This window comes from Lactuca virosa, chromosome 2 (assembly GCF_052849685.1).
Source record: "Lactuca virosa cultivar CGN04683 chromosome 2, Lactuca_virosa_CGN04683_v6, whole genome shotgun sequence".
NCBI lineage: Eukaryota > Viridiplantae > Streptophyta > Magnoliopsida > Asterales > Asteraceae > Lactuca > Lactuca virosa.
In genome coordinates, this window is record NC_136427.1 from 95,270,295 (window position 1) to 95,296,697 (window position 26,403).

Below are 26,403 nucleotides of genomic sequence, written 5' to 3' on the forward strand. Positions count from 1 at the left end.
GGGACTAATTATGATAATTAGTTATATTTATATGTGTTGGGCTTATGATCCATGTTGGACCAAGTTTATGTATGGATACATAAAGAGTTGGGCCACATGAACCATGGATCATAAAACCCATGGGTATGGATTATGGGTTATACCCATGACCCTTGGAATCCTACATATAAATAGGTTACTCCATAGCCAAAATCACCATTTCTTTTCTTAGAGAAATATGGAGGTGTTTTGGTGCATGGAATTCTCTCTCAAGAGCCACCTTTGTCCTAGGTGTGTTGTGATTCCATTTAAGGCATTTCATACTATTGGTGCTAAGCTCTTAAGGGCAAATACATCAAGACTTCAAGCCACATAAAAGGTATGTTTCCCTAACTAGTATATTATATGGTTTATGTCAAATGCATGCTAGTTATAGGTTTAATGCCTTGGAAACCATTTGCATGTATAATAGAGAAAACATAGATCCAAGGTATTTAGGGTTGTATGTGCACCATAGGATGTTGTAGTATACTAAGACCCAACAGTGGTATCAGAGCCATTGGTTGTTTTCTATTATATTTGATGCAAATGTATTTTTTTTTCAAGTTGAAGGAAAAAAAAAAGAAAAAAAAACATGAAGTTTGTCAAATTTTATGATAATTACTTGATTTTATGAAAAACTAATTATTTATAAAATTTGAGTCACTTTACTACAAGAGTTGAATTAGTTCAATTTATTAAAAGATAGAATGATATGATTATTTTATTTGTTTTAAAAGTTTGATCTCAATGGTTTTAAGGAGTTACAAATTTTGTCATAAAATTTTGGAACTCAAAAGTTTTTTTGAAGTTATGATCTTAAGAGTTTTGAAACTTCCATAAGTTATGGATGTGAAATGTCTCATTTATTAACTCTTTAGGTTATGAATTCCAAGAGTCTTCAATGGATAATTGTCAAAGTTTCAAGATTTGTATTAGTTTATATGATTATCTAATTTCTTGAAAATTGTTGATGTGAATTATCTTTACTTATGAGTTTAATCTAGATCATAGAAAAATTATTTGATTATTGTGTTAATTGGAATATTTGATCTTAGTGGTTTTTATGACTCCATAACTTGTCCTCAAGTTATGGAAAGTGAAGAGTTTTTCTTTTTAAAGTGTCATTAAGTCTCATAGGTTATGAAAATAGAAGAGTCACTATTTTTAATGTCATCATTAAATGATTTAATGTCTTTCATAACTTGTCCTCAAGTTATGGAACTTGAATTTTTTTTTTCATTAAACCTTAATTAAACTCATAAGTTATGAAAAATCCAAGAGTTTTGAAAGGTTTCAAAACTTGTCCTCAAGTTTTGGAATTTGTAAAGTTACCCCCCATGTATACTTTAACTCCAAACTAGACCTTAGAATTTTAAAAGTTTAAAATTCAACCCTTATACTATTATTATAATTTTAATTATATAGATATGTATAAGATAAAGTCGTCTTACCATTAGTAGGCCTCATTCACGAAGCCGGTCTATAAGGGAGGTATAAGGTTACTGCCTATAAAATGGCAGTTTAATGGGTGTCCACTCTCACTCACCGCTTCCTTGACCGGTGGAGGGTTGTTAGTCGAACAGGTAGGACAAGAACTATAATTCTCCCTTTATTATAAGTATAATGATAAATACTAAGTAACTAAACACTTATAAATTCCCAATCTTAGTTACTTAGGAAAATGTGAATAAGGTGCTAATACATGAAATTACACTTTGCACTTTGTTTAAGCTGTTAGTGGAGCGTGTGTGGTTAACCGGCACACTAACCTGGACTTAACAAGGTAGGCAAATGGTAACTTAATGTTTATCATAGTATCGTTGGAGCGTGTGTGGTTAACCGACACATCGATTGAGGGGTAAATACTAAGGGTACCAAGTATATTTGCATGGTTACTTCACACCTTGTTTTGTGATCCTCGGCATCCCAGTCACAAAACCTGAAGGGCACACTCGAGATTGAAACATGTCATTGAAAAGTTCAATGAATCTCAAAAGAATCTAGGAGTTTCAAAACCAATTAAAACCTAATAATACATTTCGTTTATCTTGGTGGAAATTGGTGAATCGTCATTCACCTACCTTCAAATATTTTATAGCTTGGATTACGACATCCCTCTTCCAAGTTATAAATAGTTTGTTGGGTCCTAGCCTTAATATATCATATTGGGTGTTATATTAAGGACTTAAATCAACTTTACGTGAATTTCTCCCATTGTTGATGTCTGGTTTAGACAACAATGATCTTCCCAAACCAAGCTTTCCTAATGAATATGACTTCCCGAGTTTGGCTCATGGAAGTCATACTTCTCTTCCTCCAATTATTCTCCCTAACCCACAAGTTCAAGGTCACTCAAGCCCTAATGGCAAGCAAGGTCTATGTGTGATCACATCTTAGAGATGAAGCCACATATTGACAAGCCGGGAGAGTTGGGTGTCAAAGTCTTGAGAAAGTTGGATGTTCAATCACTTTCTAAGTCACATAGTGAGTTCCTTTGGGACTACTATGAAACAGACTATGACATGAACCTTAATGATCATATCTATTTGCTTGGTGCTGCTGAATCAGCAATGATTTGGAACGATAGTAAAGCAAATTTGATTAGAAGATCAACATCCCGAAAACTTTATGGACAGTGACAATGGTGACACTGGAAATCTAGAAAAAGCATTCTCTTCCCAATGGAAAGGGATTGGCCATAGTCAACCCGGTTGACCAAATGGTAAAGAGAAAGGCTAAGTCTGAGATAGTCCCATTACCAAAGGGTCCATATGTTTATTTTGCCAAAGGAAGGGGCGTTGATTGCAAAGCTTCCAAATTTACCTAAGGATGTTAAAGTCAAACTCTACATCAGGTAGAGCCCATTATCTAACTCTGTTAAGTTCTATTCTGAGATCCTCATTACATGATGTGACTGGGTCGCATGTTGATGTTTTAAGAATCAAAGAATAGAGAGAAATCTTAAAGGAAGTATATGTTGATTCTGATCGCGAAGGTGGATTTCGATCGCATCAGAATTTTGAGCAGTTACTTAAGAAGTTATGATATATTTCTAAGGAATAGATAGCAAAATTTTCCATGTGGATTGTAAGGATAAGTTTTTCCGCAGAGTTTTAAAATAAAAGAAAATTGTTTAATTTTATTTATTTGAAGTATCCTTACAATGGCATTTGTGGAAAATTGTTGCTTATATGATTCCACTGACAGCAATATTGGAAAAATGGATTTGATTCTTTCATTTGTGGTAGTGTCTAAATTTACCAAATCAGGAAAGTTCCTCATCACCCAAGTTTCAATTGGACCGAAACTTGGAATCATGCAAGTTTAATAGTATGATGAATGAGAACTTTCAAGCATTGGAAAATCAAGACTAATTACTTGTTCACATGGATGTGTGAGTCAAGTGAAGGACTAAAGGGATCGAGTACACATTCTTGTGCACTGGTCATGTCCACCACAAAGCTCGTTAAGACTATTTGATTTACTAAAGTTTAGTAAATATGGTTATACTTACAAGTTTAAGTATAATTCTGAAACATTGGAAAAGTCTCAATGTATGGCAGAACGAATGGGAAGAATCAAATGAGGCAGAAAGATAAAAGTTTCTCAAATCTGAAAAGATGGGAGAGTACTTTAGTATCATATTTGTGATCATCTTAATGATTTAGAAATCATATCACAATTATTCCTCTAAAGGTCATCTTAGTGCATTCTTATGACTAAGAAGAGGAGTCATGAATTGTTGAAATGGTTAGATCAGGAAGATGAGTCATACTTCGTTCCAAAACAATTCGTAGAGTCATACTCCTAGATTGTAACTTGAGTGACATATCTTAAAGAAAGGTTGAAAACACTTGTCAAATGTAAGAGTAAAAGTGTCCTACTCTTGTAGATTTGAAATTGGTAAGTTGTGATGTTTTGGATAAAACAAAGACCAACTAAGGCCAATTGTATGAAGTGTTTGTCTTGATAAAGAATCCGCACTATCTCTTGAATATTTGGCAAGATAGTCTTATATGTAAGGAGAATAGTGGGAGTCTTAAAGATCATAAAAAGAATTTCAAGAACTAATCAAGAATAAAACCTGAGGTTCTTCACTAGCACACGACTTAAGGTTTATAACCTATCGTGTTGACATATTCTGTGCCAATTCCAGTTAAAGTTGGCTTTGAATAGGAGTTCTGAAAGTTCTCAATTGGTTGTATAACAACTTGGAAGCAATGGCAGGCCCTGTACTGCCAGGTGGCAAGAAGTTAAGATTGCATAAGTTTAGTCCATATGAGTTTGGATTTGTCATTATCCTTGTCTTGTGACTATGGTTTTGACGATTCACATGGATAAGAACACATACACCATAAAATCTAAGGGTCATCAGGTTTATCTCTGATTCATGAAAATGATAGTGAGGAAACACTTCCACCAAGTAGATTTGAAGCAGATGGCAAAAGGTCTAAACAATTGAGACTATGATTACGGCATCCCTTTTCATAGTTCTGAAATTGTTTAGACACACATGCATGCTATCTAAGGAAAGGTGTATGATTTTGATAAAGTTTTATCAAAGCATCTCGTATCAGAAATCTAAACTTTGGTAAGAAATTCAATAAAGTATTGATTTCTAGAAGTCCAGCTGATTTCTGAGTACATGTCAAAGCTAGTGGGAGCATAAGTGTTATGCTAATAATCATCATGTTAGTGGGAGCATGATAATTATTGTTAGTGTTGCAAGTTAGCAATGTTAATTATAGAAAACAAAAGTTTCAATTCGTGAGGCTGCAGGGATTGAAAAAGTTGTTTTGCTATAATTAAGGGAGATGATATACTTCATTTCAGTTCTAAAGGCTTAGATTGAGACCTTAATCATCTTTAGTCAAGAATATATATATGAATTTCATGTTGGATTGGTTCAACTTAAGGAAATTCTATATATTGCGTTCTCAAAATTCGATTATGATTACGGCATCCCACTTCATAGTCAAATTTTGAAAACATGGCAAATAAAAATATTGTAGGAAAAGACTGGTCTAGAATCATGTCTTTATGTGAGACATCATGAATCGTGTACCATTTGCTTTGGGTACAGGATCGATTGCATGTGCTATAATATTTGTCATTTCTAAATTTTTCCAAATGCCCAGAGGCATTAAGAAGGGAAAAGGTCTAGAATTGTATATGACTAAAATGATTAAGCAATTGTCGAGGACAATATGAGGTTTACCAAAGATTGGTTGCTCAAGGACAGTTGGAAGTATAGTGTTAACTTTGGAAGGACCATATTGACCTAATCCGAAAAGAGGCAACTCTTGTTCAGAAGGGGTAGTCAAAATGGGAATATGGAGTTGTCTCCATAGGTGGAAGTTATCTGTGTAAGATTAGAAAATGATAGGAATTTGAAATTCTCACATTTTTCGATAAGGATTTGGGAGTGTGAAATTAGAATCATTGAAATTATGTTCAATTGGTTTATTTCACAAAGTAAGGATCATAGACAAACATAGAGTGCATACTTGGTGTATGGCAAAGCTATTGTTTAAGAAAAACATAGTGTACATGCTTGGATCATGGGAAAACTAGTGTTTTTAATTCAAGTATAAAGTTGATAAAACCGAAACAATGAATAATAAGTAATCAGTATGGTGATAAATAAAAGTGTTTATTTATATTCATAGGGTTTGATACCATATTTGATTCATTTATTCTTGTGTTTCACTTTGCATGTTTTGACTTCCAGAATAACTAACGCTCTTCCTGAATGATTAAGTTATTCAAACCATCCACAGTCGGTCATATGTTGGAAGTAGATATGAATCAAGACTGTCATGGGTTGGTTTGTAGAGGTACAAGTTGGTGGACAAAGTGGTGCTACAACACTCATGAGTGCTCATAAGTTCTGAGTATTGGATTCAACCCGCCATGGATTTTATCACGAGTGATCATGAGACGATAATATCTTATATTCTTCAAACCTAGAGATATGACTTGTTACTATGAGTTGGTTATACATTGATTGCATGAAAACGCATTGGTAAGTAGATGTTATAAAACGTGCCTTGTGTATGATTCAACAAGTAGTAGAACAAGCCATATGAGTCGAAGTTTATCCATTTCTTTTACCTTCGGGATAAAAGCGATATCTGTGGGCCCCTCGATGATTTAGCGATGACACATGTGAGTGCTTGGCCAAGCCAGGACTGATTTGATTTGTTCAATCAGTCAGTCATCATAAATCGAAAATCGGGAAACAACAAATGGACAGAGATAATGATTATAATCCATGTCTCAGTCCATATGATATCTAGAATGGAGGAATATATGATCCCTTATCTAATGGACAAGTCATTGACAAGTTCAGAGTTCGACAACGGCTTTAAGAGATAGGATTGCTAGTCGGGTTATGAAGTCGTACTTGCAATAATAGTTTTAGACTTATCCAAGTGGGAGACTGTTGGATTAGATGTCTAAGCCCATAACTATTATTGGTATGTACTTGACCCGAGAGTAGCATGGTCCATTTGGGTTGCATATCATCAGGACAATTTGTTAGGATGGACTTTTGAGAGAAGGTTATTTATGGTTTATTAATATATTATAAGTTATAATATATTAATATGAAATCATATGTTTTAATTAGTATCGATCAAGAATTAATTTGGAATTAATTTAGTGATCAAAAGAGACTAATTAAATCTATGGGGACTAATTATGATAATTAGTTATATTTATATGTGTTGGGCTTATGATCCATGTTGGACCAAGTTTATGTATGGATACATAAAGAGTTGGGCCACATGAACCATGGATCATAAAACCCATGGGTATGGATTATGGGTTATACCCATGACCCTTGGAATCCTACATATAAATAGGTTACTCCATAGCCAAAATCACCATTTCTTTTCTTAGAGAAATATGGAGGTGTTTTGGTGCATGGAATTCTCTCTCAAGAGCCACCTTTGTCCTAGGTGTGTTGTGATTCCATTTAAGGCATTTCATACTATTGGTGCTAAGCTCTTAAGGCCAAATACATCAAGACTTCAAGCCACATAAAAGGTATGTTTCCCTAACTAGTATATTATATGGTTTATGTCAAATGCATGCTAGTTATAGGTTTAATGCCTTGGAAACCATTTGCATGTATAATAGAGAAAACATAGATCCAAGGTATTTAGGGTTGTATGTGCACCATAGGATGTTGTAGTATACTAAGACCCAACAGTGGTATCAGAGCCATTGGTTGTTTTCTATTATATTTGATGCAAATGTATTTTTTTTCAAGTTGAAGGAAAAAAAAAAGAAAAAAAAACATGAAGTTTGTCAAATTTTATGATAATTACTTGATTTTATGAAAAACTAATTATTTATAAAATTTGAGTCACTTTACTACAAGAGTTGAATTAGTTCAATTTATTAAAAGATAGAATGATATGATTATTTTATTTGTTTTAAAAGTTTGATCTCAATGGTTTTAAGGAGTTACAAATTTTGTCATAAAATTTTGGAACTCAAAAGTTTTTTTGAAGTTATGATCTTAAGAGTTTTGAAACTTCCATAAGTTATGGATGTGAAATGTCTCATTTATTAACTCTTTAGGTTATGAATTCCAAGAGTCTTCAATGGATAATTGTCAAAGTTTCAAGATTTGTATTAGTTTATATGATTATCTAATTTCTTGAAAATTGTTGATGTGAATTATCTTTACTTATGAGTTTAATCTAGATCATAGAAAAATTATTTGATTATTGTGTTAATTGGAATATTTGATCTTAGTGGTTTTTATGACTCCATAACTTGTCCTCAAGTTATGGAAAGTGAAGAGTTTTTCTTTTTAAAGTGTCATTAAGTCTCATAGGTTATGAAAATAGAAGAGTCACTATTTTTAATGTCATCATTAAATGATTTAATGTCTTTCATAACTTGTCCTCAAGTTATGGAACTTGAATTTTTTTTTTCATTAAACCTTAATTAAACTCATAAGTTATGAAAAATCCAAGAGTTTTGAAAGGTTTCAAAACTTGTCCTCAAGTTTTGGAATTTGTAAAGTTACCCCCCATGTATACTTTAACTCCAAACTAGACCTTAGAATTTTAAAAGTTTAAAATTCAACCCTTATACTATTATTATAATTTTAATTATATAGATATGTATAAGATAAAGTCGTCTTACCATTAGTAGGCCTCATTCACGAAGCCGGTCTATAAGGGAGGTATAAGGTTACTGCCTATAAAATGGCAGTTTAATGGGTGTCCACTCTCACTCACCGCTTCCTTGACCGGTGGAGGGTTGTTAGTCGAACAGGTAGGACAAGAACTATAATTCTCCCTTTATTATAAGTATAATGATAAATACTAAGTAACTAAACACTTATAAATTCCCAATCTTAGTTACTTAGGAAAATGTGAATAAGGTGCTAATACATGAAATTACACTTTGCACTTTGTTTAAGCTGTTAGTGGAGCGTGTGTGGTTAACCGGCACACTAACCTGGACTTAACAAGGTAGGCAAATGGTAACTTAATGTTTATCATAGTATCGTTGGAGCGTGTGTGGTTAACCGACACATCGATTGAGGGGTAAATACTAAGGGTACCAAGTATATTTGCATGGTTACTTCACACCTTGTTTTGTGATCCTCGGCATCCCAGTCACAAAACCTGAAGGGCACACTCGAGATTGAAACATGTCATTGAAAAGTTCAATGAATCTCAAAAGAATCTAGGAGTTTCAAAACCAATTAAAACCTAATAATACATTTCGTTTATCTTGGTGGAAATTGGTGAATCGTCATTCACCTACCTTCAAATATTTTATAGCTTGGATTACGACATCCCTCTTCCAAGTTATAAATAGTTTGTTGGGTCCTAGCCTTAATATATCATATTGGGTGTTATATTAAGGACTTAAATCAACTTTACGTGAATTTCTCCCATTGTTGATGTCTGGTTTAGACAACAATGATCTTCCCAAACCAAGCTTTCCTAATGAATATGACTTCCCGAGTTTGGCTCATGGAAGTCATACTTCTCTTCCTCCAATTATTCTCCCTAACCCACAAGTTCAAGGTCACTCAAGCCCTAATGGCAAGCAAGGTCTATGTGTGATCACATCTTAGAGATGAAGCCACATATTGACAAGCCGGGAGAGTTGGGTGTCAAAGTCTTGAGAAAGTTGGATGTTCAATCACTTTCTAAGTCACATAGTGAGTTCCTTTGGGACTACTATGAAACAGACTATGACATGAACCTTAATGATCATATCTATTTGCTTGGTGCTGCTGAATCAGCAATGATTTGGAACGATAGTAAAGCAAATTTGATTAGAAGATCAACATCCCGAAAACTTTATGGACAGTGACAATGGTGACACTGGAAATCTAGAAAAAGCATTCTCTTCCCAATGGAAAGGGATTGGCCATAGTCAACCCGGTTGACCAAATGGTAAAGAGAAAGGCTAAGTCTGAGATAGTCCCATTACCAAAGGGTCCATATGTTTATTTTGCCAAAGGAAGGGGCGTTGATTGCAAAGCTTCCAAATTTACCTAAGGATGTTAAAGTCAAACTCTACATCAGGTAGAGCCCATTATCTAACTCTGTTAAGTTCTATTCTGAGATCCTCATTACATGATGTGACTGGGTCGCATGTTGATGTTTTAAGAATCAAAGAATAGAGAGAAATCTTAAAGGAAGTATATGTTGATTCTGATCGCGAAGGTGGATTTCGATCGCATCAGAATTTTGAGCAGTTACTTAAGAAGTTATGATATATTTCTAAGGAATAGATAGCAACAATTTTCCATGTGGATTGTAAGGATAAGTTTTTCCGCAGAGTTTTAAAATAAAAGAAAATTGTTTAATTTTATTTATTTGAAGTATCCTTACAATGGCATTTGTGGAAAATTGTTGCTTATATGATTCCACTGACAGCAATATTGGAAAATGGATTTGATTCTTTCATTTGTGGTAGTGTCTAAATTTACCAAATCAGGAAAGTTCCTCATCACCCAAGTTTCAATTGGACCGAAACTTGGAATCATGCAAGTTTAATAGTATGATGAATGAGAACTTTCAAGCATTGGAAAATCAAGACTAATTACTTGTTCACATGGATGTGTGAGTCAAGTGAAGGACTAAAGGGATCGAGTACACATTCTTGTGCACTGGTCATGTCCACCACAAAGCTCGTTAAGACTATTTGATTTACTAAAGTTTAGTAAATATGGTTATACTTACAAGTTTAAGTATAATTCTGAAACATTGGAAAAGTCTCAATGTATGGCAGAACGAATGGGAAGAATCAAATGAGGCAGAAAGATAAAAGTTTCTCAAATCTGAAAAGATGGGAGAGTACTTTAGTATCATATTTGTGATCATCTTAATGATTTAGAAATCATATCACAATTATTCCTCTAAAGGTCATCTTAGTGCATTCTTATGACTAAGAAGAGGAGTCATGAATTGTTGAAATGGTTAGATCAGGAAGATGAGTCATACTTCGTTCCAAAACAATTCGTAGAGTCATACTCCTAGATTGTAACTTGAGTGACATATCTTAAAGAAAGGTTGAAAACACTTGTCAAATGTAAGAGTAAAAGTGTCCTACTCTTGTAGATTTGAAATTGGTAAGTTGTGATGTTTTGGATAAAACAAAGACCAACTAAGGCCAATTGTATGAAGTGTTTGTCTTGATAAAGAATCCGCACTATCTCTTGAATATTTGGCAAGATAGTCTTATATGTAAGGAGAATAGTGGGAGTCTTAAAGATCATAAAAAGAATTTCAAGAACTAATCAAGAATAAAACCTGAGGTTCTTCACTAGCACACGACTTAAGGTTTATAACCTATCGTGTTGACATATTCTGTGCCAATTCCAGTTAAAGTTGGCTTTGAATAGGAGTTCTGAAAGTTCTCAATTGGTTGTATAACAACTTGGAAGCAATGGCAGGCCCTGTACTGCCAGGTGGCAAGAAGTTAAGATTGCATAAGTTTAGTCCATATGAGTTTGGATTTGTCATTATCCTTGTCTTGTGACTATGGTTTTGACGATTCACATGGATAAGAACACATACACCATAAAATCTAAGGGTCATCAGGTTTATCTCTGATTCATGAAAATGATAGTGAGGAAACACTTCCACCAAGTAGATTTGAAGCAGATGGCAAAAGGTCTAAACAATTGAGACTATGATTACGGCATCCCTTTTCATAGTTCTGAAATTGTTTAGACACACATGCATGCTATCTAAGGAAAGGTGTATGATTTTGATAAAGTTTTATCAAAGCATCTCGTATCAGAAATCTAAACTTTGGTAAGAAATTCAATAAAGTATTGATTTCTAGAAGTCCAGCTGATTTCTGAGTACATGTCAAAGCTAGTGGGAGCATAAGTGTTATGCTAATAATCATCATGTTAGTGGGAGCATGATAATTATTGTTAGTGTTGCAAGTTAGCAATGTTAATTATAGAAAACAAAAGTTTCAATTCGTGAGGCTGCAGGGATTGAAAAAGTTGTTTTGCTATAATTAAGGGAGAGGATATACTTCATTTCAGTTCTAAAGGCTTAGATTGAGACCTTAATCATCTTTAGTCAAGAATATATATATGAATTTCATGTTGGATTGGTTCAACTTAAGGAAATTCTATATATTGCGTTCTCAAAATTCGATTATGATTACGGCATCCCACTTCATAGTCAAATTTTGAAAACATGGCAAATAAAAATATTGTAGGAAAAGACTGGTCTAGAATCATGTCTTTATGTGAGACATCATGAATCGTGTACCATTTGCTTTGGGTACAGGATCGATTGCATGTGCTATAATATTTGTCATTTCTAAATTTTTCCAAATGCCCAGAGGCATTAAGAAGGGAAAAGGTCTAGAATTGTATATGACTAAAATGATTAAGCAATTGTCGAGGACAATATGAGGTTTACCAAAGATTGGTTGCTCAAGGACAGTTGGAAGTATAGTGTTAACTTTGGAAGGACCATATTGACCTAATCCGAAAAGAGGCAACTCTTGTTCAGAAGGGGTAGTCAAAATGGGAATATGGAGTTGTCTCCATAGGTGGAAGTTATCTGTGTAAGATTAGAAAATGATAGGAATTTGAAATTCTCACATTTTTCGATAAGGATTTGGGAGTGTGAAATTAGAATCATTGAAATTATGTTCAATTGGTTTATTTCACAAAGTAAGGATCATAGACAAACATAGAGTGCATACTTGGTGTATGGCAAAGCTATTGTTTAAGAAAAACATAGTGTACATGCTTGGATCATGGGAAAACTAGTGTTTTTAATTCAAGTATAAAGTTGATAAAACCGAAACAATGAATAATAAGTAATCAGTATGGTGATAAATAAAAGTGTTTATTTATATTCATAGGGTTTGATACCATATTTGATTCATTTATTCTTGTGTTTCACTTTGCATGTTTTGACTTCCAGAATAACTAACGCTCTTCCTGAATGATTAAGTTATTCAAACCATCCACAGTCGGTCATATGTTGGAAGTAGATATGAATCAAGACTGTCATGGGTTGGTTTGTAGAGGTACAAGTTGGTGGACAAAGTGGTGCTACAACACTCATGAGTGCTCATAAGTTCTGAGTATTGGATTCAACCCGCCATGGATTTTATCACGAGTGATCATGAGACGATAATATCTTATATTCTTCAAACCTAGAGATATGACTTGTTACTATGAGTTGGTTATACATTGATTGCATGAAAACGCATTGGTAAGTAGATGTTATAAAACGTGCCTTGTGTATGATTCAACAAGTAGTAGAACAAGCCATATGAGTCGAAGTTTATCCATTTCTTTTACCTTCGGGATAAAAGCGATATCTGTGGGCCCCTCGATGATTTAGCGATGACACATGTGAGTGCTTGGCCAAGCCAGGACTGATTTGATTTGTTCAATCAGTCAGTCATCATAAATCGAAAATCGGGAAACAACAAATGGACAGAGATAATGATTATAATCCATGTCTCAGTCCATATGATATCTAGAATGGAGGAATATATGATCCCTTATCTAATGGACAAGTCATTGACAAGTTCAGAGTTCGACAACGGCTTTAAGAGATAGGATTGCTAGTCGGGTTATGAAGTCGTACTTGCAATAATAGTTTTAGACTTATCCAAGTGGGAGACTGTTGGATTAGATGTCTAAGCCCATAACTATTATTGGTATGTACTTGACCCGAGAGTAGCATGGTCCATTTGGGTTGCATATCATCAGGACAATTTGTTAGGATGGACTTTTGAGAGAAGGTTATTTATGGTTTATTAATATATTATAAGTTATAATATATTAATATGAAATCATATGTTTTAATTAGTATCGATCAAGAATTAATTTGGAATTAATTTAGTGATCAAAAGAGACTAATTAAATCTATGGGGACTAATTATGATAATTAGTTATATTTATATGTGTTGGGCTTATGATCCATGTTGGACCAAGTTTATGTATGGATACATAAAGAGTTGGGCCACATGAACCATGGATCATAAAACCCATGGGTATGGATTATGGGTTATACCCATGACCCTTGGAATCCTACATATAAATAGGTTACTCCATAGCCAAAATCACCATTTCTTTTCTTAGAGAAATATGGAGGTGTTTTGGTGCATGGAATTCTCTCTCAAGAGCCACCTTTGTCCTAGGTGTGTTGTGATTCCATTTAAGGCATTTCATACTATTGGTGCTAAGCTCTTAAGGCCAAATACATCAAGACTTCAAGCCACATAAAAGGTATGTTTCCCTAACTAGTATATTATATGGTTTATGTCAAATGCATGCTAGTTATAGGTTTAATGCCTTGGAAACCATTTGCATGTATAATAGAGAAAACATAGATCCAAGGTATTTAGGGTTGTATGTGCACCATAGGATGTTGTAGTATACTAAGACCCAACAGTGGTATCAGAGCCATTGGTTGTTTTCTATTATATTTGATGCAAATGTATTTTTTTTCAAGTTGAAGGAAAAAAAAAAGAAAAAAAAACATGAAGTTTGTCAAATTTTATGATAATTACTTGATTTTATGAAAAACTAATTATTTATAAAATTTGAGTCACTTTACTACAAGAGTTGAATTAGTTCAATTTATTAAAAGATAGAATGATATGATTATTTTATTTGTTTTAAAAGTTTGATCTCAATGGTTTTAAGGAGTTACAAATTTTGTCATAAAATTTTGGAACTCAAAAGTTTTTTTGAAGTTATGATCTTAAGAGTTTTGAAACTTCCATAAGTTATGGATGTGAAATGTCTCATTTATTAACTCTTTAGGTTATGAATTCCAAGAGTCTTCAATGGATAATTGTCAAAGTTTCAAGATTTGTATTAGTTTATATGATTATCTAATTTCTTGAAAATTGTTGATGTGAATTATCTTTACTTATGAGTTTAATCTAGATCATAGAAAAATTATTTGATTATTGTGTTAATTGGAATATTTGATCTTAGTGGTTTTTATGACTCCATAACTTGTCCTCAAGTTATGGAAAGTGAAGAGTTTTTCTTTTTAAAGTGTCATTAAGTCTCATAGGTTATGAAAATAGAAGAGTCACTATTTTTAATGTCATCATTAAATGATTTAATGTCTTTCATAACTTGTCCTCAAGTTATGGAACTTGAATTTTTTTTTTCATTAAACCTTAATTAAACTCATAAGTTATGAAAAATCCAAGAGTTTTGAAAGGTTTCAAAACTTGTCCTCAAGTTTTGGAATTTGTAAAGTTACCCCCCATGTATACTTTAACTCCAAACTAGACCTTAGAATTTTAAAAGTTTAAAATTCAACCCTTATACTATTATTATAATTTTAATTATATAGATATGTATAAGATAAAGTCGTCTTACCATTAGTAGGCCTCATTCACGAAGCCGGTCTATAAGGGAGGTATAAGGTTACTGCCTATAAAATGGCAGTTTAATGGGTGTCCACTCTCACTCACCGCTTCCTTGACCGGTGGAGGGTTGTTAGTCGAACAGGTAGGACAAGAACTATAATTCTCCCTTTATTATAAGTATAATGATAAATACTAAGTAACTAAACACTTATAAATTCCCAATCTTAGTTACTTAGGAAAATGTGAATAAGGTGCTAATACATGAAATTACACTTTGCACTTTGTTTAAGCTGTTAGTGGAGCGTGTGTGGTTAACCGGCACACTAACCTGGACTTAACAAGGTAGGCAAATGGTAACTTAATGTTTATCATAGTATCGTTGGAGCGTGTGTGGTTAACCGACACATCGATTGAGGGGTAAATACTAAGGGTACCAAGTATATTTGCATGGTTACTTCACACCTTGTTTTGTGATCCTCGGCATCCCAGTCACAAAACCTGAAGGGCACACTCGAGATTGAAACATGTCATTGAAAAGTTCAATGAATCTCAAAAGAATCTAGGAGTTTCAAAACCAATTAAAACCTAATAATACATTTCGTTTATCTTGGTGGAAATTGGTGAATCGTCATTCACCTACCTTCAAATATTTATAGCTTGGATTACGACATCCCTCTTCCAAGTTATAAATAGTTTGTTGGGTCCTAGCCTTAATATATCATATTGGGTGTTATATTAAGGACTTAAATCAACTTTACGTGAATTTCTCCCATTGTTGATGTCTGGTTTAGACAACAATGATCTTCCCAAACCAAGCTTTCCTAATGAATATGACTTCCCGAGTTTGGCTCATGGAAGTCATACTTCTCTTCCTCCAATTATTCTCCCTAACCCACAAGTTCAAGGTCACTCAAGCCCTAATGGCAAGCAAGGTCTATGTGTGATCACATCTTAGAGATGAAGCCACATATTGACAAGCCGGGAGAGTTGGGTGTCAAAGTCTTGAGAAAGTTGGATGTTCAATCACTTTCTAAGTCACATACTGAGTTCCTTTGGGACTACTATGAAACAGACTATGACATGAACCTTAATGATCATATCTATTTGCTTGGTGCTGCTGAATCAGCAATGATTTGGAACGATAGTAAAGCAAATTTGATTAGAAGATCAACATCCCGAAAACTTTATGGACAGTGACAATGGTGACACTGGAAATCTAGAAAAAGCATTCTCTTCCCAATGGAAAGGGATTGGCCATAGTCAACCCGGTTGACCAAATGGTAAAGAGAAAGGCTAAGTCTGAGATAGTCCCATTACCAAAGGGTCCATATGTTTATTTTGCCAAAGGAAGGGGCGTTGATTGCAAAGCTTCCAAATTTACCTAAGGATGTTAAAGTCAAACTCTACATCAGGTAGAGCCCATTATCTAACTCTGTTAAGTTCTATTCTGAGATCCTCATTACATGATGTGACTGGGTCGCATGTTGATGTTTTAAGAATCAAAGAATAGAGAGAAATCTTAAAGGAAGTATATGTTGATTCTGATCGCGAAGGTGGATTTCGATCGCATCAGAATTTTGAGCAGTTACTTAAGAAGTTATGATATATTTCTAAGGAATAGATAGCAACAATTTTCCATGTGGATTGTAAGGATAAGTTTTTCCGCAGAGTTTTAAAATAAAAGAAAATTGTTTAATTTTATTTATTTGAAGTATCCTTACAATGGCATTTGTGGAAAATTGTTGCTTATATGATTCCACTGACAGCAATATTGGAAAATGGATTTGATTCTTTCATTTGTGGTAGTGTCTAAATTTACCAAATCAGGAAAGTTCCTCATCACCCAAGTTTCAATTGGACCGAAACTTGGAATCATGCAAGTTTAATAGTATGATGAATGAGAACTTTCAAGCATTGGAAAATCAAGACTAATTACTTGTTCACATGGATGTGTGAGTCAAGTGAAGGACTAAAGGGATCGAGTACACATTCTTGTGCACTGGTCATGTCCACCACAAAGCTCGTTAAGACTATTTGATTTACTAAAGTTTAGTAAATATGGTTATACTTACAAGTTTAAGTATAATTCTGAAACATTGGAAAAGTCTCAATGTATGGCAGAACGAATGGGAAGAATCAAATGAGGCAGAAAGATAAAAGTTTCTCAAATCTGAAAAGATGGGAGAGTACTTTAGTATCATATTTGTGATCATCTTAATGATTTAGAAATCATATCACAATTATTCCTCTAAAGGTCATCTTAGTGCATTCTTATGACTAAGAAGAGGAGTCATGAATTGTTGAAATGGTTAGATCAGGAAGATGAGTCATACTTCGTTCCAAAACAATTCGTAGAGTCATACTCCTAGATTGTAACTTGAGTGACATATCTTAAAGAAAGGTTGAAAACACTTGTCAAATGTAAGAGTAAAAGTGACCTACTCTTGTAGATTTGAAATTGGTAAGTTGTGATGTTTTGGATAAAACAAAGACCAACTAAGGCCAATTGTATGAAGTGTTTGTCTTGATAAAGAATCCGCACTATCTCTTGAATATTTGGCAAGATAGTCTTATATGTAAGGAGAATAGTGGGAGTCTTAAAGATCATAAAAAGAATTTCAAGAACTAATCAAGAATAAAACCTGAGGTTCTTCACTAGCACACGACTTAAGGTTTATAACCTATCGTGTTGACATATTCTGTGCCAATTCCAGTTAAAGTTGGCTTTGAATAGGAGTTCTGAAAGTTCTCAATTGGTTGTATAACAACTTGGAAGCAATGGCAGGCCCTGTACTGCCAGGTGGCAAGAAGTTAAGATTGCATAAGTTTAGTCCATATGAGTGTGGATTTGTCATTATCCTTGTCTTGTGACTATGGTTTTGACGATTCACATGGATAAGAACACATACACCATAAAATCTAAGGGTCATCAGGTTTCTCTCTGATTCATGAAAATGATAGTGAGGAAACACTTCCACCAAGTAGATTTGAAGCAGATGGCAAAAGGTCTAAACAATTGAGACTATGATTACGGCATCCCTTTTCATAGTTCTGAAATTGTTTAGACACACATGCATGCTATCTAAGGAAAGGTGTATGATTTTGATAAAGTTTTATCAAAGCATCTCGTATCAGAAATCTAAACTTTGGTAAGAAATTCAATAAAGTATTGATTTCTAGAAGTCCAGCTGATTTCTGAGTACATGTCAAAGCTAGTGGGAGCATAAGTGTTATGCTAATAATCATCATGTTAGTGGGAGCATGATAATTATTGTTAGTGTTGCAAGTTAGCAATGTTAATTATAGAAAACAAAAGTTTCAATTCGTGAGGCTGCAGGGATTGAAAAAGTTGTTTTGCTATAATTAAGGGAGAGGATATACTTCATTTCAGTTCTAAAGGCTTAGATTGAGACCTTAATCATCTTTAGTCAAGAATATATATATGAATTTCATGTTGGATTGGTTCAACTTAAGGAAATTCTATATATTGCGTTCTCAAAATTCGATTATGATTACGGCATCCCACTTCATAGTCAAATTTTGAAAACATGGCAAATAAAAATATTGTAGGAAAAGACTGGTCTAGAATCATGTCTTTATGTGAGACATCATGAATCGTGTACCATTTGCTTTGGGTACAAGATCGATTGCATGTGCTATAATATTTGTCATTTCTAAATTTTTCCAAATGCCCAGAGGCATTAAGAAGGGAAAAGGTCTAGAATTGTATATGACTAAAATGATTAAGCAATTGTCGAGGACAATATGAGGTTTACCAAAGATTGGTTGCTCAAGGACAGTTGGAAGTATAGTGTTAACTTTGGAAGGACCATATTGACCTAATCCGAAAAGAGGCAACTCTTGTTCAGAAGGGGTAGTCAAAATGGGAATATGGAGTTGTCTCCATAGGTGGAAGTTATCTGTGTAAGATTAGAAAATGATAGGAATTTGAAATTCTCACATTTTTCGATAAGGATTTGGGAGTGTGAAATTAGAATCATTGAAATTATGTTCAATTGGTTTATTTCACAAAGTAAGGATCATAGACAAACATAGAGTGCATACTTGATGTATGGCAAAGCTATTGTTTAAGAAAAACATAGTGTACATGCTTGGAGCATGGGAAAACTAGTGTTTTTAATTCAAGTATAAAGTTGATAAAACCGAAACAATGAATAATAAGTAATCAGTATGGTGATAAATAAAAGTGTTTATTTATATTCATAGGGTTTGATACCATATTTGATTCATTTATTCTTGTGTTTCACTTTGCATGTTTTGACTTCCAGAATAACTAACGCTCTTCCTGAATGATTAAGTTATTCAAACCATCCACAGTCGGTCATATGTTGGAAGTAGATATGAATCAAGACTGTCATGGGTTGGTTTGTAGAGGTACAAGTTGGTGGACAAAGTGGTGCTACAACACTCATGAGTGCTCATAAGTTCTGAGTATTGGATTCAACCCGCCATGGATTTTATCACGAGTGATCATGAGACGATAATATCTTATATTCTTCAAACCTAGAGATATGAGTTGTTACTATGAGTTGGTTATACATTGATTGCATGAAAACGCATTGGTAAGTCGATGTTATAAAACGTGCCTTGTGTATGATTCAACAAGTAGTAGAACAAGCCATATGAGTCGAAGTTTATCCATTTCTTTTACCTTCGGGATAAAAGCGATATCTGTGGGCCCCTCGATGATTTAGCGATGACACATGTGAGTGCTTGGCCAAGCCAGGACTGATTTGATTTGTTCAATCAGTCAGTCATCATAAATCGAAAATCGGGAAACAACAAATGGACAGAGATAATGATTATAATCCATGTCTCAGTCCATATGATATCTAGAATGGAGGAATATATGATCCCTTATCTAATGGACAAGTCATTGACAAGTTCAGAGTTCGACAACGGCTTTAAGAGATAGGATTGCTAGTCGGGTTATGAAGTCGTACTTGCAATAATAGTTTTAGACTTATCCAAGTGGGAGACTGTTGGATTAGATGTCTAAGCCCATAACTATTATTGGTATGTACTTGACCCGAGAGTAGCATGGTCCATTTGGGTTGCATATCATCAGGACAATTTGTTAGGATGGACTTTTGAGAGAAGGTTATTTATGGTTTATTAATATATTATAAGTTATAATATATTAATATGAAATCATATGTTTTAATTAGTATCGATCAAGAATTAATTTGGAATTAATTTAGTGATCAAAAGAGACTAATTAAATCTATGGGGACTAATTATGATAATTAGTTATATTTATATGTGTTGGGCTTATGATCCATGTTGGACCAAGTTTATGTATGGATACATAAAGAGTTGGGCCACATGAACCATGGATCATAAAACCCATGGGTATGGATTATGGGTTATACCCATGACCCTTGGAATCCTACATATAAATAGGTTACTCCATAGCCAAAATCACCACTTCTTTTCTTAGAGAAATATGGAGGTGTTTTGGTGCATGGAATTCTCTCTTAAGAGCCACCTTTGTCCTAGGTGTGTTGTGATTCCATTTAAGGCATTTCATACTATTGGTGCTAAGCTCTTAAGGCCAAATACATCAAGACTTCAAGCCACATAAAAGGTATGTTTCCCTAACTAGTATATTATATGGTTTATGTCAAATGCATGCTAGTTATAGGTTTAATGCCTTGGAAACCATTTGCATGTACAATAGAGAAAACATAGATCCAAGGTATTTAGGGCTGTATGTGCACCATAGGATGTTGTAGTATACTAAAACCGAACAATTACATCATTTGTTCATTTGACTAACTTATTTAACAATCAATTTTCTTGTAGCAGAACATTCGAAAAGATCACTAATGACCTCTATCGAGTGGTTGAGGATCCAAAGGAATCCCTTAGGACTTTTGTGAACAGGTTTGGCAGGAAAGCTCTAAGTGTGCCCAACATTGACATGGCAACTGCGGTTGAAGCCTTTAAAATGGGCTTAAAGAACGATTATCCCTTCTATGAAGATCTCGTGATGACTCCATGCAAGAGGATGGACGAAGTCAGGAGCAGAGCATTGAGGTTCATAAGGCTCGAAGAAGACAAGGAGATCCAAAAGAGAAGCAACCCACCAAACTCCTATGATCACCCCAATAGAAAGGCAGATTCCTCGGCCCAAAGATCCTATAAATCAAAACCTTATTCCAAACCTAATCATCATAAGGTCAATTCCCTTGAAGATGAGGGAGAGGAAAAATATTTACCTAAGATTACTGACTATTGTTTTTTCGTGGATGTTTCAGGTGCAATATTTGCTATGCATGATCTCCGAGACAAAGCAAGATGGCCAAGAAAAGGAGAAAATTTTCCAGCATGGAAAGACAAGTCCAAATGGTGTGCATACCATGAAGACTTTGGTCACGTCATAGAACATTGCATAGCTCTCAGGAAGGAGATCAACTATCTCCTAAGCAAATGATACCTCAAAAAAATCCTAGGAAGAAGAAAGGAAAGATCCTTGAAAGATCAGGATACTCAAAAGATCCTTGACAAACCAGGATCCCTCCTGCTGACGCCAAGGTAATCAATGTAATCTCTGGAGGATCTAAAATTTGTGGTACCTCTTACTCTGTAGCAAAGAGGCACACCAAGGTATCTAAAACAGAGAAGTAAAAAGGACCACGAAAAAACACACCAATGACAAACGAAAAGACGATCACCTTCGACGAAGTGGATAGACACGATGTCCAGGATCCTCACCATGATGGACTAGTGATTACTCTCTACATCGCCAACCACTTCGTTAGAAGGATCCACGTCGATAGAGGATCCTCCATTAACATCATACTCCTGGATGCATTGAAAAGAATGAACATACCGGAGTCTGAGATAGTTACAAGATCCTCAATGTTAATCGGATTTAGCGGTGAAACCAAGAACACCATCGGCGAAATAAAGCTACCAATCTACATAGAGGGGGTAAATTTTGTACAATGTTTTTGTGTCATTGAAACATTATCCTCTTATAATGTCATACTAGCTAGACCATGGATCCATGAAATGATGTCCGTTCCATCAATATATCATCAACGTGGAAAGATGCCCACCCCATGGGGGACAGTGAAGATCATAGGAGATCAACTATAATCCAAGGAAAGCTACAAGACTTCGATGAAATCCTCAATGATATCATGACCAGCATAACAATTAAGGAAGGGGGGCACGAGACGTGCTAGAAACAAGAGAGCATGATATAAAAGAAGTGCCCCTGAACCTTGAGGATCCTGAAGCCTAAGTTATCATAGGATATTCAATGCTTGAACAAGTCGAACATGATCTCATAAAGTCCCTCAAGGATAGAAAAAATACGTTTGCATGGAAGCATGAGGACATGAAATATATTGATAAAAGAATAATAACCCATAAACTTAACATAGATCCATCTTTCAGGCCAATACATCAAAAGAAAAGGAAGTTTGCACCGTAAAGAAACCAATTTATACAAGAAGTAGAGAAACTCCTCAAGACTGGTATGATCAAGGAGGTGAAATTCTCCAGATGGTTAGCTAATGTGGTGGTGGTACAAAAGAAAAATGGAAAAAGGAGAGTGTGTGTAGATTACACGGATCTTAATAAGGCTTGTCCTAAGGATCCTTTCCCTCTATTACAAATCGACTCGATGATGGACGCAACGACGGGTCATGAATTGCTAACATTCATGGATGCATCAGCAAGATTCCAACAGATCCAAATGGAACCCTCGGAACAAGAAGACACGGCTTTTATAGCTCCAACATGTATCTATTGTTACACTGCCATGTCATTTGGTCTTAAAAATGTAGGTGCAACATACCAAAGACTGGTCAACAAGATGTTCAAAGAGAAACGGGGGGACACCATGGAAATCTACATCAATGATATGATGGTTAAGTTTGAAAAAGTCGAGGATCACCTCAAGGATCTCGAAGAAGCCTTTGACATCCTAGACCAATATACGATGAAGCTGAATCCCTCCAAGTGCCACTTTGAGATGAAATCGGGGAAGTTCCTGGGATACATGGTAACCAAAAGATGAATTGAAGTAAGTCCGGAGCAAATAAATTCCATCCTTGATCTAAGATCACCATCCTTGACAAAAGACATTCACAGACTAACAGGAAGAGTGGCAGCCCTAAACAAGTTCATCTCAAGAACCTCAAAACGATGCAAACCTTTCTATGACATCTTGAAGAAGAAGAACAAAAGAGTCGAATGGAACCAGGAACATGAAGATGATTTCCAAGAACTTAAAAGATATCTATGTTCACCACCCCTATTGGTAAAACTATTACACAGGGAACCACTCCTTCTTTACCTCTCAGTATCCTCAAATGTGGTGAGTGCAGTATTAGCTAAGGATCTCAATGGAGACCAACATCCCATCTACTATGTAAGTAAAAGTCTCATGGATCCTAAGACCATGTATTCCCACATTGAAAAACTTATACTTGCATTAGTAACAGCTTCTACTCAATTAAGACATTATTTCGAAAAACACCCTATAACTGTAAGAACTAACTATCCAATTAAGAGTGTTATGAGAAAACCATAAATTTCAGGAAGAATGGAAAAGTGGTCTATGAAGCTAAGCACATACGATATAAATGAGCCATGATCCGCAATAAAGTCCCAAGCATTTGCAGATTTTGTGGCTAATTTTAGTGATGATCTATGAGTTGAAGTCGAAATAGAAGCCACATAACTTATAGAAGAAGAGAACATGGGAAAATGGCCGTTATTAACAGATGGAGCATCAAAGAAAACAGGAACTAGATTGAGGATCATACTAAAATCGCCACAGAGGGACATCCTACCCCAAGCAACCAGTTGTGAGTTCAATGCGACCAAAAATGAAGCAGATTATAAGGCGCTAATTATGGGATTACAGCTAGCCAAAGATCTTCAAGTCAAGGGTCTTCAGGTATTCATCGATTCTTTATTATTAACTAACCACTTTAATGGATCATATGCAGTAAAAGGAGAAAAGCTATCCCTATACCTTAGATCCTCAAAACTCTGGCTGCGGAATCTGAAACATTTACCTTAAACCAAGTTCCTAGAGAAGACAACACGGAAGCAGATGCTTTAGCCAATATAGGATCCTCTTTAAGGATCCCGCCAGAAACCAGGATCCCTATCACCCACGTGTTAATCTCGGCGGTTGAGGATCATGCCAAGAGACTGAAAGATCCCGACTATCACACAGAAACTACTGACATCGCCACAACTGAAGATCCCGACTTGAGGGCTCGGAATCAGGATCCCAACATCAAGGATCCCTCTCCAAGTTCAAGATCTTGGATCCAACCCATTATGGAATACCTCTAGAATGGCACGATCCCTAAGTAAGAGAAAAGCGAAAGGGCATTCGGAACAATGATCTCAAGGTTTACTATAATACAACTTATGTTATACAAAAAATTTGTAGCAGGTCCATACCTTAGGTGCCCAGAGGATCAAGAAGTTGTAAAGGCCCAAAAGGACATACACGAAGGAGGCTGCAACAACCACACTGGGGGGGGGGCATATCATTATGCTCCAAAGTATTGAGGATGGGATACGACTGGCCAACCATGAAGAAATATTCCTTCCTTCATGCTCAAAAGTGTGATGCTTGTCAAAGACATAGCAACTTCCTGCGTCAACCAGCAGAACATGTACATCCCATCATCTCCCCTTGGCCCATTATGAAATGGAGAATGGATATAGTGGGTAAACTTCCAGCAGCCCCTGGAGGAAAGGTCTTCATGCTAGCAATGACTAACTATTTCTCAAAGTGGATAGAAGTTGAAGCCTACATCAAGTAAGAGACAAAAAGGTAGTCTCCTTAATCAAACGTAACATCTTGACTAGGTCCGGGATCCCGGCTGAAATTATGTGCGACGATGGATCCCAATTCATAAGCAAAAGGACAAGGGACTTTTGCACAAGTTGGGGAATCAAAATGGTGATTTCTACTCCTGTCCACCCTCAAGCCAACGGCCAAGCAGAGTCTAGAAACAAAATTATAGTCAATAACTTGAAGAAAAGGCTGGATGAGAAGAAAAGAAGATGGGCAGAAGAACTTCCTTTCGTATTATGGGTAGATAGGACCACTTCCAAGGTAGCTATGGGTCAAACCCCATACTCATTAGTGTTAGGAATGGAAGCAATGATTCCCACTGAAGTGGTGATCCCAACAGCAAGATACCTACTTCAAAATCAAGAGGAAAACAATAGGATCCTGGCCCAGGATCTTAACACTGTAGATGAAATTAGGGATCTTGCTAAGATCAGTATTGCTACTCATCCTAGTGCAGGTAAATTAGCACCTAAATGGGAAGGACCATATCTCATAGATGCTGAGGCAGGAAAGGGTGCATATTGGTTAGCCATCCTAGATGGAGATATCTTACCAAGTTCCTGGAATGCGGTACATCTCAAAGCCTATTTTGTGTAGGTAAGGTCAGTTATTTGCCGATACACTTAAGGTACGTACAATATTTACCTTTTAACTTTTATTACTATTTATTCCCTTCAAACACCATTTGCGTTAGCCAGGCTAATGCCCACCCCTAGCTAATGTTTGTTGCATGTAGGGACTTAAGCATCCTAACTTCTAAGGATCCTGACTTCTAAGGATCCTGACTTTTAAGGATCCTAGCTTCTAAGGATCCCAATGCTTAAAGATCCTGACACTTAGGGATCCTAAAGGTCTCGGTGAATGAATATTCAAGGATCCTAACGATCAGAAGACCATTGGCATAAAAGAATCCCATAACTGCAAACATCCGACAATTCACAATGTGAATTTCCCAAGAATAGAGACTGATCGTCTCTCCAATGAATAAGGGTACTCAATCCCCTCTAACGTTTAAAGAAGTAATTACCTTTTTCACACGAGTTATGGTTTATACAGCTCACTTGGGCGTATGATATCCAACTACGGGATGTGAATGAGGGGATCATTTCACGCTTTAGTGACTTGGCAACCCTCTCATTTCTAAACATAAGTTGAGATCCTAAACGTTGAATTTAAGGTTTATAACATTCACATGTTATCCTAAGTTGGGATCTTCCCAAGAAAATTCCTAAGGTTTATAACATTCACATGTTTTCCTAAGTTAGGATCTTCTCTTGAAAACTCCTAAGGTTTATAACACTTACATGTTACCTTAAGAAAATTCATAAGGTCCATAACTTTTTTATGATCATACGATTTTCTCAGGTGATTTACTAAGGTTTGTAACATTAACATGTTACCTTGAATTGGGATTTTCCCCCAAAGACTTGCTATAAAGTCATAACATTAGCATGTTATCTAAAGACAGGATACTCCCCAGGAAGTAAACAGGATTTATAACATCGTCATACAAAGATTTTCCTCAAGATGAATATAGTTTCAATAAGGGATCCTCCCTGAAGTCAAATAAGGATTCTTCCCAACAAAATTCTAAAACAAAGATCCCTTTGCATGATAGCATCAAGATCATACGAAGAGAGGGAAGTCCTGACTTCAAT

General features: G+C 35.3%; 2 protein-coding genes across 2 annotated transcripts; both read left to right on the forward strand.

Moving 5' to 3' along the window:
* Positions 1-21,561: 21,561 nt before the first annotated feature.
* LOC145157615 (uncharacterized) lies at positions 21,562-22,011 on the forward strand. The gene has a single exon (XM_079076642.1). The coding sequence runs from the start codon at positions 21,562-21,564 to the stop codon at positions 22,009-22,011; it is 450 nt and encodes a 149-aa protein (XP_078932768.1).
* Positions 22,012-24,847: 2,836 nt separating this feature from the next.
* LOC145157616 (uncharacterized) lies at positions 24,848-25,342 on the forward strand. Its single transcript, XM_079076643.1, has one exon. The coding sequence runs from the start codon at positions 24,848-24,850 to the stop codon at positions 25,340-25,342; it is 495 nt and encodes a 164-aa protein (XP_078932769.1).
* The last annotated feature ends 1,061 nt before the right edge of the window (positions 25,343-26,403 follow it).

Excerpts from the sequence above, each read along its gene's own strand:
- LOC145157616 (XM_079076643.1), top strand. The coding sequence starts at position 24,848 with ATGGTGATTTCTACTCCTGTCCACCCTCAAGCCAACGGCCAAGCAGAG.
- LOC145157615 (XM_079076642.1), top strand. The coding sequence starts at position 21,562 with ATGACAAACGAAAAGACGATCACCTTCGACGAAGTGGATAGACACGAT.